This window comes from Boleophthalmus pectinirostris, unplaced genomic scaffold (assembly GCF_026225935.1).
Source record: "Boleophthalmus pectinirostris isolate CB_2022bp ecotype Guang Dong unplaced genomic scaffold, ASM2622593v1 HiC_scaffold_2826, whole genome shotgun sequence".
In the NCBI taxonomy this organism is placed as follows: domain Eukaryota; kingdom Metazoa; phylum Chordata; class Actinopteri; order Gobiiformes; family Gobiidae; genus Boleophthalmus; species Boleophthalmus pectinirostris.
The window spans coordinates 605,696-623,747 of NW_026571291.1; the positions used below are offsets into that span (position 1 = coordinate 605,696).

Sequence of the window (18,052 nt, forward strand, 5' to 3'; positions counted from 1 at the left end):
TCCTTTCTCTCCTCTTTAACTCCTCCCTCCTTCTTTTTCTCCTCTCTCTCTTCCTTCTCTCCTCTTTCCCCCTCTCTCTTTTGTCCTCCTCCCTCCCTCCTTCTCTCTCACTCCTCCCTCCTTCTCTTTCTCACTCATCTTTTTCTCTCACCCATTCTCCTTCTCTTTCTCTCCTTTCTCTCTTCTTCCTTCCTCCTCCCTCCTTCTCTCTTTCTCCTCATCATTCTGCCTCACCCTTCTCTCCTCTTTTTCTCACGCCCCCCTCCTCCTCTCTCCTTCTCTTTCCTCTCCCCCTCTCTTATCCTCCTCTCTCTCCCCCTTCCTGCTCCCTTCCTTCCCTCATCCCTCACTCCTTCATTCTTTTTCCTACCTTCATTTTCCTTCCCTCTTCCCTTTCTCCTTCCCATCTTTTTTTCTCTCCTCTCTCTCTTCCTTCTCTCTCTTCTTCCCCCCTCCGTCTCTCCTCCTCCTCCTCCTCCTCCTCCCTCGTTCTCTCGTTCCTCTAATGAAGACAGATGTTGTGGAGGCTGTTCACTCTTCCGCTCGTCTCTTCACACACGCAGCTCCTTCTTTCTCTCTTTCTCTTTCTTTCTCTCTTTCTCTTTTTCTTTTGGTCGATGTTTTTTTGTCAATAATTTCATTAAACACAGAAACACGATCGTGATGAGGAAATGTACAGACGCCTTTTTAAATCTGAGGGAAACACGATCAAATCAAATCAAACTTTTACTGAGAACAACAACTGTGATTCTGAAACACAAACACTGGACCTGATGAATCTGTGTGTCGTTCGTTTATTTGTTTTTCAAAAGAAAAAGAAAAAAATACAAAAAACAAAACAAAACTATTTTCTTCATTATTTGTCTCCAAAACCAAAATGAAAAAAACTGATAATGATTTGTTTTTTTTAGTTTTCAGTTTTGTGTTTAAATGAAAAATGGAAAAAAAACTGATAACAACCGTTTCCCGTTTACGAGACTTAAACTGCGACACTGGGACTAAACCAGGACTAAACCAGGACTAAACCAGGACTAAACCAGGACTAAACCAGGACTAAACCAGGACTAAACCAGGACAAACAGACCTAAACCAGGACTAAACCAGGACTAAACCAGGACTAAACCAGGACTAAACCAGGACTAAACCAGCTAAACCAGGTCTCCAATCTTCCAGCCTGATCACCTGACAGAAATCAGTATATACAAAATCAAAAAACTGAAAAAAACAAAAGCATTTCTTATTTTTGGAATTGTAATATATATATATATATATATATATATATATATATATTTTGAAAACCTAATGATACACAGATTCTAATTCAGTGTTTTGGTTCTAGATGATTCTAAAATCAGAATCAGAGTCTCACATGATTCTTGTTTGAGTTGTTGGTTCAAAACTGAAATCCAGTTAGTTTAAACCTAAAACGTTTCTCTGATCTGAACATGTCTCCCTAAACTCTAAACTCTAAACTCTAAACTCTAAACTCTAAACTCTAAACTCTAAACTCTAAACCTTAAACTCTAAACCCTAAACTCTAAACCCTAAACTCTAAACTCTAAACTTTAAACCCTAAACTCTAAACCCTAAACTTTAAACTTAAACTCTAAACTCTAAACTCCTAAACTCTAAACTTTAAACCCTAAACTCTAAACTCTAAACTTTAAACCTAAACTCTAAACTCTAAACCTAAACTCTAAACTCTAAACCCTAAACTCTTAAACTCTAAACTCTAAACTTTAAACTCTAAACTCTAAACTTTAAACTAAACTCTAAACTCTAAACTCTAAACTCTAAAAACTCTAAACCCCGCCACCTGCAGCAGCAGGAGTCAGAGCTGGTGTCAGGTCTAGTGCCTCTGCAGCTCAGGGACGAGCGCTGGACGATCTGAACAGAAAACTGTGTGTGTGTGTGTTACTGTGTGTGTGTGTGTGTTAGTGTGTGTGTTAGTGTGTGTGTTAGTGTGTGTGTGTTATTGTGTTAGTGTGTGTGTGTTAGTGTGGTGTTTAGTGTGTGTGTGTGTGTGTAGTGTGTGTGTGTGTGTGTAGTGTGTGTGTGTTAGTTGTGTGTATGTGTGTGTTAGTGTGTGTGTGTGTGTGTGTGTGTGTAGTGTGTGGTGTGTAGTGTGTGTGTTGTGTAGTGTGTGTGTGTGTGTAGTGTGTGTGTGTGTGGTTAGTGTGTGTGTGTTAGTGTGTGTGTTAGTGTGTGTTGTGTTGTGTGTTAGTGTGTGTGTGTGTGTTAGTGTGTGTGTGTGTGTGTGTGTGTTAGTGTGTTAGTGTGTTAGTGTGTGTGTGTGTAGTGTGTGTGTGTTAGTGTGTGTGTGTTAGTGTGTGTGTGTTAGTGTGTGTGTGTTAGTGTGTGTGTGTTAGTGTGTGTGTGTGTAGTGTGTGTGTGTGTGTGTTAGTGTGTGTGTGTTAGTGTGTTAGTGTGTGTGTGTTAGTGTGTGTGTGTGTTAGTGTGTTGTGTGTGTGTAGTGTGTGTGTGTGTAGTGTGTGTGTGTGTTAGTGTGTGTGTGTGTGTGTGTGTGTGTGTGTTTAGTGTGTGTGTGTTGTTAGTGTGTGTGTGTAGTGTGTTAGTGTGTGTGTGTGTGTGTGTGTGTGTGTGTGTTAGTGTGTGTGTGTTAGTGGTGTGTGTTAGTGTGTGTAGTGTGTGTGTTAGTGTGTGTGTGTTGTGTGTGTTGTGTGTGTAGTGTGTGTGTTAGTGTGTGTGTGTTAGTGTGTGTGTGTGTGTGTGTTAGTGTGTGTGTGTAGTGTGTGTGTGTGTGTTAGTGTGTGTGTGTTAGTGTGTGTGTGTTTAGTGTGTGTGTGTGTGTTAGTGTGTGTAGTGTGTGTGTGTGTGTGTGTGTGTGTGTGTGTTAGTGTGTGTGTGTTAGTGTGTGTGTTAGTGTGTTGTTAGTGTGTGTGTGTTAGTGTGTGTGTGTGTGTGTGTGTTAGTGTGTGTGTGTGTGTGTGTGTAGTGTGTGTGTGTGTGTAGTGTGTGTGTGTGTGTGTGTGGTAGTGTGTGTGTGTTGTGTGTGTGTGTGTGAGTGTGTGTGTGTTAGTGTGTGTGTGTTAGTGTGTGTGTTAGTGTGTGTGTGTGTGTGTGTGTGTGTGTGTAGTGTGTGTGTGTTAGTGTGTGTAGTGTGTGTGTGTAGTGTGTGTGTGTTGTGTGTGTGTGTGTTAGTGTGTGTGTGTTATGTGTGTGTTAGTGTGTGTGTGTTAGTGTGTGTGTGTGTGTGTGTAGTGTGTGTGTGTTAGTGTGTGTGTGTTAGTGTGTGTGTGTTGTGTAGTGTGTGTAGTGTGTGTGTGTGTGTAGTGTGTGTGTGTGTGTGTGTGTTAGTGTGTGTGTGTGTAGTGTGTGTGTGTTAGTGTGTGTGTGTAGTGTGTGTGTGTGTGTAGTGTGTGTGTGTGTGTGTGTAGTGTGTGTGTGTGTGTGTTAGTGTGTGTGTGTGTGTGTGTGTGTGTGTTAGTGTGTGTGTGTTTAGTGTGTGTGTGTGTGAGTGTGTGTGTGTGTGTAGTGTGTGTGTGTGTGTGTGTTAGTGTGTGTGTGTGTGTGTGTGTAGTGTGTGTGTTAGTGTGTTAGTGTGTGTGTGTGTGTGTGTGTGTAGTGTGTGTTAGTGTGCGTCTGACCTCCGCAGTGTGTGAGTCCGTACAGGATGTAGCCCTTGTCACACAGACACTGGAAGCTGCCGGGGTAGTTCACACAGGTGTGGTCACATGTTCTCTCGAACGAACACTCGTCGATGTCTGAGGATCAAACAACACATCAGGAATCAACAACAGGAGTCAGATCTGCGGAGAGGCGAGCGCACAGTCCGGTCATGTGTAAAGGTCAGAGAGCAGGAGTTTGGTTTGGAGCAGACTGGAAATACATGTTTAATCTTATTAGTTAAATAAAAAAAATAAAAAAAGTCCAACTGATCGACTGAAACTGAAGCTGAATGAAATCAAAGAATTTTTTCTGATTGATTAGATTTGTGATTTTAATAATGAGATTCTGTTCAAAGTTTCACATTTTAAACTCGTCCAGAAAAATGATCAAAAACACTGAAACGCAGCTGAAAAAATAAAATAAGAATCACATTTCAGAACATTTGTACAAACCTCAACTGCAGGAGGAACAGATTTTATGCAGAACAGAACAGAGATTTCGTTGTGGCCTTTGGGATTTGATAATTGCGTTGATTCAAATTGTAATTCCGATTTGAAATTTGATTGTGATTAAAGACGAGGTATTCTGCTAAATTTGTTTTTCGTGTCTTTCTCTCACGTTCTGACGTTCTCTCATCAAAAACATGGTGATGTTTTGAGAGCGCTCTGAAGGGGGAGTGACTTAGTGCGGAGAGCAGAGAGTGTCAAAAACAAAAGTGAATTTTATTTAACGTGTAAATCTGTAGTTTTGGGTAAATAGAACATTTTGAAAACAATAAAAAGGAAAAAAAAACTGATTTAAATATGTGACGTGTTACAGTTAATACCCCACAGAGGTCAGATACTCCTCTTTAATACCCCACAGAGGTCAGATACCCCTCTTTAATACCCCGCAGAGGTCAGATACTCCTCTTTAATACCCCGCAGAGGTCAGATACCCCTCTTTAATACCCCGCAGAGGTCAGATACTCCTCTTTAATACCCCACAGAGGTCAGATACTCCTCTTTAATACCCCACAGAGGTCAGATACCCCTCTTTAATACCCCACAGAGGTCAGATACTCCTCTTTAATACCCCACAGAGGTCAGATACCCCTCTTTAATACCCCACAGAGGTCAGATACTCCTCTTTAATACCCCACAGAGGTCAGATACCCCTCTTTAATACCCCGCAGAGGTCAGATACCCCTCTTTAATACCCCGCAGAGGTCAGATACCCCTCTTTAATACCCCGCAGAGGTCAGATACCCCTCTTTAATACCCCGCAGAGGTCAGATACTCCTCTTTAATACCCCGCAGAGGTCAGATACTCCTCTTTAATACCCCGCAGAGGTCAGATACTCCTCTTTAATACCCCACAGAGGTCAGATACTCCTCTTTAATACCCCGCAGAGGTCAGATATACTCCTCTTTAAAGGTTGTATAGAGGATTTTCCAAGGAACGAGAAATTCCAGCGACTGTTTGTCCTTTTTTCAAATGTTGCGCATGCGTGAAACCCCCCCCCTCCCCTACAGCTCCTACGTAGAAAAACACCTCCTCCCTCCTCCTCTTTACGCCAGAAACAGGTTTGTTTACAGCCGGTGCACATGACTTGTAAACAAACTAACTACAGTGTTGGTTAGGCAAGGCGGAGAAGTGAGGAGCGGGGGGAAGCGGGTGTGCGGACATTTCGTTCGCGGACGAGAAGTGAGGAGCAGGGAGAAGAGCGGAGCAGGGGAGAGGAGAGAGGAGAGAGAGAGGGGGAGCGGTGCGCGGAGATTCCGTGCCCGTAGAAGTGAGGAAAGGGGGAAGAGCGGAACGGGCAGCCGGGGACAGGAGTAGGAAAGGGGAGCAGAGAAGGTTGCGCGGAGATTCAGTGCGAATGAACTAGCTACAACACGCAGCAGCAAGCGGACTCTTTCTTTGCCTTGAAAATTACGTTTTCAGACATAGGATATCGCTTTCGTGTCCTGAAAAAACGTTTGACTAGCACTGGAAATAAAGTACGTTTTCATAATAAGCAGAAGTTACCTGTCCAGGAGTAATTTGGCGACCAATGCGTCAGTCTTTAGACCCTGGCGTCTGCTTCAGTCGCGCCATCGCTGGAATGAATCTACAAGAATCACCTTAGTTTTGGCTTCGCTGCTTTTCCCCTTGTCTTCTTCTTTCAGCGACTCCAAAAACGGACTTTCTTTTGCGGCTAACTGCTCCTGGATTCTTGTCTGCCATTGCAACAACTTTGTGCTAACTGCGAGAAGATATAGGTCAAAAAAAAGCCGCTAAGAACTGTTGCGTTGGTGGAGTAAACAGCGTCTGTGCGTCTTGCGTCTGTGGACTGGACTGCGTGACAGGCGTACGTAAACCACGTACCGGCGGGCGCGCAGGCAGGTCAGTTACGCTAGAAACGTAGGGAGTTTGATGATAGCCTGTCAGCTAACAGATAACGAGGCAATTGTCGTTATCTATTGGCAAATGTTTAGCTGGCCACCACGTCCAGAGTTGATGAATTTTTATTTCTCTTTTTTTTGGTCATCATAATTACAAGGCTACGCACCTTATAATGCTATCATTGACAACTGAAACAAAAAAAACAAAAAAAAAATCCTCCATACAACCTTTAATACCCCACAGAGGGTCAGAGGTCAGATACTTCCTCTTTAATACCCCACAGAGGTCAGATACCCCTCTTTAATACCCCACAGAGGTCAGATACTTACCCCTCTTCCCTCTTAATACCCCGCAGAGGTCAGATACCCCTCTTAATACCCCACAGGAGGTCAGATACTCCTCTTTAATGCCCCGCAGAGGGCAGATACCCCTCTTTAATACCCCACAGAGGTCAGATACCCTCTTTAATACCCCAGAGGTCAGATACTCCTCTTTAATACCCCACAGAGGTCAGATACTCCTCTTTAATGCCCCACAGAGGTCAGATACTCCTCTTTAATACCCCACAGAGGTCAGATACCCCTCTTTAATACCCCACAGAGGTCAGATACTCCTCTTTAATACCCCACAGAGGTCAGATACCCCTCTTTAATACCCCGCAGAGGTCAGATACTCCTCTTTAATGCCCCGCAGAGGGCAGATACCCGTCTGTAGTTGCAGCGGCGGTGGGAAGCGCCCGTCTCCTCAACATAACCCCGCTCCGTCTGAACTCTCACAAATGTTTATCCCCAAAAATCATTAGCTGCCGGGCCCCGGGGCCTTGGGCTCTGGGGCCTGCGTCTCCGCTTGCGGCTGGTTTCTGTCAGGGCTAAAAATAGTGAGGAGCAGTTTGTGGAGGAGGAAGTGGCCAGAGCCAGAGAGCCAGAGTCAGAGCCAGAGCCAGAGTCAGAGCCAGAGCCAGAGCCAGAGTCAGAGCCAGAGTCAGAGTCAGAGCCAGAGCCAGAGCCAGAGTCAGAGCCAGAGTCAGAGCCAGAGCCAGAGCCAGAGCAGAGTCAGAGCCAGAGTCAGAGCCAGAGTCAGAGTCAGAGCCAGAGTCAGAGCCAGAGCCAGAGCCAGAGCCAGAGTCAGAGCCAGAGCCAGAGCCAGAGCCAGAGTCAGAGCCAGAGTCAGAGCCAGAGCCAGAGCCAGAGCCAGAGCCAGAGTCAGAGCCAGAGCCAGAGTCAGAGCCAGAGCCAGAGTCCAGAGTCAGAGCCAGAGTCAGAGCCAGAGCCAGAGCCAGAGTCAGAGTCAGAGCCAGAGTCAGAGTCAGAGGCAGAGTGAGTAAACAGAACAGAGACGAACACAGCAAACGCCAACTTAAACCTGACAAAATCACAACTGAAACAGGCTACAACTACTACTACTACTACTACTACTACTACTACTACTACTACTACTACTACTACTACTACTACTTACTACTACTACTGCTACTACTACTACTACTACTACTACTACTACTACTAACTACTGCTACTACTACTACTACTACTACTACTACTGTACTACTACTACTACTGCTACTACTACTACTACTACTACTACTACTACTACCACTACTACTACTGATACTCCATTCCACCTTGTGATGTCATGACGTGGTAGTTTTCAAGTGAACAGCTCCTTTTACCTTTACTTCAGGCATGCGAGGGGCAGAGCGAGTGGGCGGGCAGTGCGAGGAGGGTGGGCAGTCAGTGCGAGGAGTGGTGGAGCGAGGTGGGCGGGAGGAGGGAGCGGTGGCGAGTTGCGAAGGGCGGGGCAGTGCAGTGCGAGGAGGGTGGTGCGAGGCGGGCGTGGGGGTGCAGAGGGGCGAGTTGCGAGAGGGCGGGGCAGTGCGGAGGCGGGGCAGTGCGAGGAGGGCGGGGCAGTGCGAGGAGGGCGGGAGCAGTGCGAGGAGGGCGGGAGGGGAGCAGTGGAGGGGGCGGGCAGTGCGAGGGGGTGCAGTAGGGGGGCAGTGCGAGGAGGCGGGGCAGTGCGAGGAGGGTGGGGCAGTGCGAGGGGCGGCGGGGCGGGAGTGCGAGGAGGGTGGGGCAGTGCGAGGAGGGCGGGCAGTGCGAGGAGGGCGGGCAGTGCGAGGAGGTGCGAGGAGTGCGAGGAGGGCGGGGCAGTGCGAGGAGGGTGGAGCAGTGGAGGAGGCGGGGCAGTGCGAGGAGGGCGGACAGTGCTAGGAGGGAGCAGTGCGAGGAGGGCAGGGAGGAGGCAGGGCAGTGCGAGGAGGGTGGGGCAGTGCAAGGGGACGGGGCAGTGCGAGGAGGGTGGAGGAGGGTGGGCAGTGCGAGGAGGGCAGGGGCAGTGCGAGGAGGGTGGGGCAGTGCAAGGACGGGCAGTGCGAGAGGGTGGAGCAGTGGGAGGAGGGTGGAGCAGTGCGAGGAGGGTGGGGCAGTGCGAGGAGGGGGCAGTGCGAGGGGGCAGTGGAGAGGGTGCGGCAGTGCGAGGAGGGTGGGGCAGTGCGAGGGGGCGGGGCAGTTCAGCAGCAGAACATCTTTTGAAGAATGAAATGTCTAAGCCCAAACGAAAAACAAAAAAAAAAAAACAAAAAACAAAGTTGTTGTGTTCTTCTGAAGTCTGAGCAGGTCTTAAATCTAGTCTAATCTGGTGAAGGTGTTTGGAGTTTAAAAACAGTTGAAACAGAGAGAGAACTCATGTATCCTTTGGTCCAGAGCAAGAAAAATGATCTGACAAAGGCTTTTTGCCGAAACGTAATTTAAACATTTTTAAAAAGCTTCTATAATTCAGCCATCTGAGTGCACTCTGCAGTTTTGTTTTTTTCACTTTTAAATTGCTGTTCCTTGCAGTTAGACGTCTGTAAAAACTTTGGGTGTGTTTCCAGTTTCATTTGAGAGACGAGCTCAGCCTAAATGTGCAGAGTTTGTGAGTTAAACGTGTGTGAGTGAAACAAAACACAACTCCAGGTCTGTTTGTGACGAGGAAACAGATAAAAAAATAGTGTAATTTTTAAATCTTTACATTTAAAATCAGTTTAATTCTTGTTCATAAGTGTTTATATGTGAAATCCTTCTGTTCTTTGCCAAATGAGTGACCTTCAGTTTTTTTTTTCCTCCGTCTCACCTCACAGTGTCGCACCTGCCTCTGCTCTGTGCACCTGCCGCTGCTCTGTGCACCTGCCGCTGCTCTGTGCACCTGCCGCTGCTCTGTGCACCTGCCTCTGCTCTGTGCACCTGCCTCTGCTCTGATTTGGCCAAGATTTTAAAACTTATATCAGGTTTTTCGTCTTGTTTTCAGATTTATTTTCTACTTATTCGTTCTGAGACGCTTCGTTCTCGTCTGGAGGTCGTTTATTTTAAGATATTTAATGTTTTTGCTGCTTGGACGGATCATTTCACTATTTTCTGATAGATTTAAGTGTTTAGACAAATTAAATTTTGGCTCTGTCTCTCCTCGCAGCGTCGCATCAAGAGCTTTGGCCGAACTCCAGACGCACCGAGATCTGAAGGTCACAGACAGGTGCACAGAGCAGAGACAGGTGCACAGAGCAGAGACAGGTGCACAGAGCAGAGACAGGTGCACAGAGCAGAGACAGGTGCACAGAGCAGAGACAGGTGCACAGAGCAGAGACAGGTGCACAGAGCAGAGACAGGTGCACAGAGCAGAGACAGGTGCACAGAGCAGAGACAGGTGCACAGAGCAGAGACAGGTGCACGGAGCAGAGACAGGTGCACAGAGCAGAGACAGGTGCACGGAGCAGAGACAGTGCACAGAGCAGGTGCACAGAGCAGAGACAGGTGCAAGAGCAGAGACAGGTGCAAAAATATCAAAGATAGAAGATAGAAGCATTTTTAATGCTATACTGTGGAACATTCCAGACAAAGCAATAACATCTCCATGGAGGAAAGTATCTCCACCAGAAAATCATCGAAACTAGGACCGTAAGACGATTTGTGCATCATTCATTCATTAGTTTTTCAAAATAAAACCAAAAATAAGAAAAGGAAAAAAAAAAAACTATTTTCTTCATTATTTGTCGCCAAAACCAAAATGAACAAACGGATAATGGACAGTGATTCTGGGACCAGTCCTGGTCTCAGTCCTGGTCTCAGTCCTGGTCTCAGTCCTGTTCTCAGTTCTGGTATGGTCCTGGTCTTAGTTCTGGTCTGGTCCCGTTCTGGTCCCGACTTCAGTCCCAGTCTCAGTCTTGGTCTGGTCCTGGTCCCGACACTCAGTCCTGGTTTAGTCCTGGTTCAGTCCGTTATTCGTTTTTTTTCCATTTTTCATTTAAACACAACAACAAATGAATCATTATCTGTTTTTTTATTTTGGTTTTGGAGACAAATAATGAAGAAAACTGTTGTTTCTTCATGTTCATATTTTTGGCTTTATTTTGAAAAAGAAATGAACCAATGACACACGGATTCAAGATGACTCACAATCGACAGGTGCGCTCACTGACCTCGACAGGTGCGTTCACTGACCTCGACAGGTGCGCTCACTGACCTCGACAGGTGCGCTCACTGACCTCGACAGGTGCGCTCACTGACCTCGACAGGTGCGCTCACTGACCTCGACAGGTGCGCTCACTGACCTGACAGGTGCTCACTGACCTGGACAGGTGCGCTCACTGACCTGGACAGGTGCGCTCACTGACCTCGACAGGTGCGTTCACTGACCTCGACAGGTGCGCTCACTGACCTCGACAGGTGCGTTCACTGACCTCGACAGGTGCGCTCACTGACCTCGACAGGTGCGCTCACTGACCTGGACAGGTGCGCTCACTGACCTCGACAGGTGCGCTCACTGACCTCGACAGGTGCGCTCACTGACCTCGACAGGTGCGCTCACTGACCTCGACAGGTGCGTTCACTGACCTCGACAGGTGCGCTCACTGACCTCGACAGGTGCGCTCACTGACCTCGACAGGTGCGTTCACTGACCTCGACAGGTGCGCTCACTGACCTCGACAGGTGCGTTCACTGACCTTGACAGGTGCGCTCGTCCGTCAGGAGCTTGTGTCCTTTCTGGCAGCTGCATTCGAAGGATCCGACCGTGTTCCGACAGAAATGATCACAGCCTCCGTTTATCTCCAAACACTCGTCGATGTCTGAGAAAAAAACACAAAACAGAAAAATCAAACTTTATTCAGACCAAAGAGTTCGAGTCTCTGTTTCAGACCAAAGAGCTCGAGTCTCTGTTTCGGACCAAAGAGTTCGAGTCTCTGTTTCGGACCAAAGAGTCTCGAGTCTCTGTTTCGGACCAAAGAGCTCGAGTCTCTGTTTCGGACCAAAGAGCTCGAGTCTCTGTTTCGGACCAAAGAGCTCGAGTCTCTGTTTCGGACCAAAGAGCTCGAGTCTCTGTTTCGGACCAAAGAGTTCGAGTCTCTGTTTCAGACCAAAGAGCTCGAGTCTCTGTTTCAGACCAAAGAGCTCGAGTCTCTGTTTCAGACCAAAGAGCTCGAGTCTCTGTTTCAGTCGAGTCTCTGTTTTCAGACCAAAGAGCTCGAGTCTCTGTGTGCCAAAGTCCAAGTCGCTCTTAAAGATGAGCTCTTAAAGGCCACACGTTAGAGATGCGCGGATTGCGGTTACAATCGCGGTATCCGCGGTTAATCCGCGGGTCGGGCGGATGACGTGACGAAAAATTATATTTTAATTAAATTCGGGCGGGTGGCGGATTAACACTACTAAAAAAAAAAAAAAAAAAAAAAAAAAATGTTAGTATTGTTACCTACATCTGAAAAGACGAGTCTCATTGTCTGTGCTTGTATGAAGTGGACGTCATGTCCTTAATTAGCCCATTTGACCTCGTTTTTATGTTCTGAAGGTTCAGGTTGTGTCGGGTTATTGATGCCTAAGGTTTACGAGGCACATATTATATGCAGTTTATTTTATTATTTCTAATTTATTTCAGCTGTTTGCCAACACATAAGTGGCTATAGGGCCATTTCGATATCAGTTATATTTTAAAACACGCAGACATTTATAGCGTAGACTGCCACTCGAGGTATTTAAAACTTAAAGAAAGACCGATGGAGTGAGGCTATGACTTTGACATATCATCGGGGCGATGGCAGAATGTTCAGAATGTAACAACATCCAACACGAAGGCAAGAAGGTTCAAAAACAGCCTAGTCGGAAAATGTTGTCAATTAATTAGCTGCGCAAGAAAACCAGGTAAGTCTGGGGTTGTTACGGACAATTAAGAATGTGAACAAACACGCTGAGCGAATTTTGGAATGAATGAGCTATAGTGTTTGCATTTTTATCGAGGCTCCTTAGTTTGTTTGCTGTATGATTGTTCTAAAATCTAAAATCAATCGGCGGATGGCGGGCGGGTGCGGTTTTGAAAACCTTCGGTGCAAAATGGACAGCGGGCGGATGATGAGTTTTGTGCCGCGGTTGCGGATGAAAAAATAGCCCATCCACGCATCTCTATCACACGTCTGTGGACAGAGCATCACTGTAGTTTCAGGACTATAAGCCGCCACTTTGAACTCTGCGACTTAAACAACAATGTGGTGAATAAAAGTGTGTGTTTTGGATCCCTCTCTGTTTCAGCTCCACACAGACTAGTGGTCGCTCCAGGTTCTGCAGCTCCCAGAGTTTAGGCCCAGAAAGAATTTTCCCACAAAGCGCAATGCATTTTGGAAATTCAAACTGCCCGTGTTCTTCAGAGCATCGACAACTTTCACAAAGGTGGCATTTTGTAGGATTCTTTTCTATTTTCAGACCATAAACTTTTTTAAAATGTTGAAATCCTCGCGGCTTCTGAACTGATCTTTGTCAGACTGATCCTCGTCGCTCTGATTGGTCTAAGTGTGCAGACGTTACAGACGACACACGGGTGAGAGGAGCTCGACCGGACTGAGGAAGTAAATGTAGAAGTGAACATTTTTTTGGGCCCATGAGTCAATGAGCACTAATCAGACTGGCGCCACCTAGTTCCTCCACTCAGTTTACTTTCTCTCCAGTGACTAGATCAAGAATCAAAATGCACTGGACGGTTCACAAAAACCCCAGAAGTGTGAGTTCTGGCACCAGCCAATCAGCGAAGAGACAGACATTCTGTGTTGGCAACGATTCCCCTGATCGAGGATTTAAAGCCAGAACAAAGAGAATGTTTGGTGAATTTTATCAAGGGGAAAGACGTTATTGTTCTTCTTCCTACGGGATTTGGGAAAAGCTTAATATACCAGTTAACCCTGCACATATGTCCTGACCAAATAACAGCGATTTGTTAAAGGTCATATGGAGGATTTATTTGTTTTTGTTTCAAATTGTCATTGAAAGTTTTAAATACCATTACAGAGACGGAGCAGCTTTGTAAATATGATGACCAAAATAAAAAGAATGAAAATCTATCAACTGTGGACATGTTGAGGCCAGATAAACATCAGCCAATAGATAACGAGGCTCCCTCATTTTCTATTGGCTGTTAGGTTGTCAATCAAACTCCCTAGTGTAACTGTCTCGCCAGCGCGCGGGGATTACGTGGTTTATGCAGCGGTTCTTAGAGGCTTTTTTAAACTGTAGCTTCCTCGCATTTCACACAAAGTTTGCTGCGATGGTGGACGAGAATCTACGACCGGTTCGCAGCCAAAGAAAGTCCGGTTTTGAGGAGGCCGAAAGAAGAAGAGAAGTGGAAAAGGAGCAAAGCCAAACTGAGGTGGTTCTTGGAGATTCCTTCCAGCGATGGCGCGACTGAAGCAGACGAAGGGTCTAAAACTGACGCGTCGGTCGCTGAATTACTTCTAGACAGGAAACTTCAACAGTGATTCTGAAGCGCACAAGGACTGTCGCTGTATTTCTCTTCCCTTAAAAAATCCTCTATACAACATTTAAATTAAAGAAGTATCCTCCTACCATTGAGCGAACGAAGGTCAGACGGTTTCTACGAAGTGAAACCGGTTCATGAATGAGCACAGACAAATGAAAACAACATGGATTCACCTTCAGATTTTCATTAAAGATCTGTGGGGCTTAATTTAGCAACGAAACGCACTTGCTGTCAATCAGACCTGATGTTAAGGCTAGTGGGAGGGACCTCGGGGAATGAAGGCGTCTGATTGGTCCGTTATTTATGTTCATATGTTGATTTAGGAACAAAACAGCGAAATGAAAAGTTCAGGATCCTGTGTCGCGGGTTCATACGAACATTTAAGACTGAAATGACAAGACTCACAGCGGCAGGTCCAGAAAGACGAGCCACAAGATCCCAGTGTGAGTCACCGGGAGCCAGAGTCAGAAGGAGCCAGAAGAGCCACATGTGAACTTCCTGTTTGGAACGTGACGGCAAAAGCGATTTTAACGATACAGAAATGTTAAAGTCTTTGTAAATAGTGCGGTCGGTGTCGTCGACGTCCATGTTCTGAACGATCTCGGAAAACACACGCGTGAGAGCCTTATGGAGTCAATCTGAGGCTTTACAGATCAGAGGAACAGCACAAAGACGGAAATCAAACTGAACTGACTGATTAGTCCTGGTTCAGTCCTGGTTTAGTCCTGGTTTAGTCCTGGTTCTAAACTAGGACTAAACCAGGACTAAACCAGGACTAAACCAGGACGAGACTTGGACTGAACCAGAACAAGACCATGACTAGAACTGAACTAGACCGGGACTAAACCAGGACTAAACCAGGTCTAAACCAGGATTAAATCAGGTCTAAACCAGGTCTAAACCAGGACTAAAACAGGACTAAAACAGGTCTAAACCAGGACTAAACCAGGTCTAAACCAGGACTAAACCAGGTCTAAACCAGGATTAAATCAGGTCTAAACCAGGTCTAAACCAGGACTAAAACAGGACTAAAACAGGTCTAAACCAGGACTAAACCAGGTCTAAACCAGGACTAAACCAGGACTAAAACCAGGACTAAAACCAGGTCTAAACCAGGACTAAACCAGGACTAAAACAGGACTAAACAGGATTAAAACAGGTCTAAACCAGGACTAAACCAGGTCTAAACCAGGACTAAAACAGGACTAAACCAGGTCTAAACCACCAGGACTAAACCAGGACTAAACCAGGTCTAAACCAGGACTAAACCAGGTAAACCAGGACTAAACCAGGACTAAACTAAACCAGGTCTAAACCAGGACTAAACCAGGTCTAAACCAGGTCTAAACCAGGACTAAACCAGGTCTAAACCAGGACTAAACCAGGACTAAAACAGGTCTAAACCAGACTAAACCAGGACTAAACCAGGTCTAAACCAGGACTAAAACAGGACTAAAACAGGTCTAAACCAGGACTAAACCAGGTCTAAACCAGGTCTAAACCAGGACTAAACCAGGTCTAAACCAGGTAAACTAAACCAGGAAACCAGGTCTAAACCAGGACTAACTAAACCAGGACTAAACCAGGACTAAACCACCAGGTCTAAACAAACCAGACTAAACCAGGTCTAAACCAGGACTCTAAACCAGGACTAAACCAGGTCTAAAACCAGGACTAAACCAGGACTAAACCAGGTCTAAACCAGGTCTAAACCAGGACTAAACCAGGACTAAACCAGGTCTAAACCAGGACTAGACCAGGACTAAAACAGTGTTACTCAAACGTGTGTGAATGAAACAAAACATATCTCCACTTGATGACATCACAAGGTGGACCAGAACATGTTGAGCTCTGCAGACTCAGAGTAAAGTCCAGGTCTGTTTTTTTTGAGGACGTGACTGAAAACTCTCCAGGTGGTGTCGTGTCGTGTCGTGTGTGAGGAGACGCGTCGGAACGGCTCAGATCGTTTCATAAAAGGAATATCTGACGTGTTTTTCATATTTTCTCGTTGGCGGAGGAAACGACGTCACTCGAGAACGTGCGGCCTTCGCCTTTTTCTCACCGCGGCGTCCCGACTCTGATTGGGCCGTGATGAATCTCTGCCCTATTTGGAGCTGCGGATTCCTGTTTTGTTTCTCGTCCCCCGTGAACGCCGCTGCATTCTCCTCGTGGTTTAAAGCCAAAGGAATTAGACTCAGGAGCCATTAAACAAACAGAAATAAAGAAAACAAAACACTGGCAGCGGACGAGTTTTTCCGTCGGCGGCTCGGGGACGATTACAGGAAGAGTCCACACGCTCCAGGAAACTCCAAAGACCTCAGAGTCATAAAGAGCGAGCGCGCACAGACAGCGGGCGACTAATGAAGCAGAACAACACACAACAGACGCACAACAACACACAACACACAACAACATACAACTACAACAGACACACAACAGACACACACAACATACAACTACAACATACAAAACTCCAAAGACCTCAGAGTCATAAAGAGCGAGCGCACACAGACAGCGGGCGACTAATGAAGCAGAACAACACAACAACAGACGCACAACAACACACAACAACACACAACAACACACAACAACATACACACAGACACACAACAACATACAACTACAACATACAAAACTCCAAAGACCTCAGAGTCATAAAGAGCGAGCGCACACAGACAGCGGGCGACTAATGAAGCAGAACAACACACAACAAGACACAACAGACACACAACAGACACACAACAACATACAACTACAACATACAAAACTCCAAAGACCTCAGAGTCATAAAGAGCGAGCGCACACAGACAGCGGGCGACTAATGAAGCAGAACAACACAACAACAGACGCACAACAACACACAACAACACACCACAACACACAAGATGCACAACAACACACAATACACACAACAACAACATACAAAACAACAGGCGACTAATGAAGCAGAACAACACACAACAGATGCACAAAAACACAACAAACATGCACAACAACACACAACAACTCACAATACACACAACACATGTACAACAGACACACAACACACAACAAACATGCACAACAACACAGACAACAACACGCATAGACAGCCCGCCGCTAATGAAGCAGAACAACACAAAAACACACATAAGACGCACAACAACAGCACATAACAACACACAACACATACAACAACACAACAGACACACAACAAATGCACAACAACACAAAACCACACACAGAACACACAACAACACGCATAGACAGCCCGCCGCTAATGAAGCAGAACAACACAAAAACACACATAAGACGCACAACAACAGCACATAACAACACACAACACATACAACAACACAACAGACACACAACAAATGCACAACAACACAAAAACACACACAGAACACACATAAGACGCACAACAACAACACAAAAACACACACAGAACACACAACAACACGCACAGACAGCGGGCCGCTAATGAAGCAGAACAACACAACAGACGCACAACAGACACACACAACAACACACAACAACACACAACAGACGCACAACAATACACATAACAACACACAACAACACACAACAGACGCACAACAGACGCACAACAATATACACAACAACACACAAGACGCATAACAACACACAAGACGCACAACAACACACAAGACGCACAACAGACACACAACAACACACAACAGACGCACAACAATATACACAACAACACACAAGACGCACAACAACACACAATACACACAACAACAACACATACAAAACAACAGGCGACTAATGAAGCAGAACAACACACAACAGACGCACAACAACACACACAAGATGCACAATACACACAACACACACAACATACAAAACAACACACACAGACAGTGGGCCGCTAATGAAGCAGAACAACACAACAGACGCACAACAGACACACAACGCAAACAACAACACACACAACAACACACAACACACACAACAACACACACAACACACACAACAACACACAACACACACAACACACACAACACACACAACAACACAACACACAACTTCGCATGTGCTTTAAATTTTGCTGTTCTGAATCCTGCTGTGTGAGTCCCGGTCCGTGATTGGTGGAACACTTTTACGCCTGACCAATCCCGTCTCGCCTCCAGACTCCTCCCCCTTATTTAAGGAGACTGCAGCACCTTGTTGTCGTCAGTCTGACATTTTGTGTTTGTGTTCGTGTTTGTCTAGAAAGTTTAAAAACCTGACGGACAAATGCAGCTCATCGAGGCCAGCAACGGATTTATGTGGAAATCTGAGTGTGAAA

At 46.0% G+C, this 18,052-nt stretch overlaps 1 protein-coding gene across 1 annotated transcript in view; it reads right to left on the reverse strand.

Annotated features, from left to right (window-relative positions):
* The window catches only part of LOC110173713 (signal peptide, CUB and EGF-like domain-containing protein 1), a gene marked incomplete at its 5' end in the record, with an annotated part of 198,737 nt that overhangs the window by 39,866 nt on the left and 140,819 nt on the right, over positions 1 to 18,052 (reverse strand). Inside the window, 2 exons of the mRNA XM_055160027.1 lie at positions 3,609 to 3,725; positions 10,970 to 11,092. Coding sequence (XP_055016002.1) covers positions 3,609 to 3,725; positions 10,970 to 11,092 — 240 coding nt within the window. The remainder of the gene's footprint in view (positions 1 to 3,608; positions 3,726 to 10,969; positions 11,093 to 18,052) is intronic.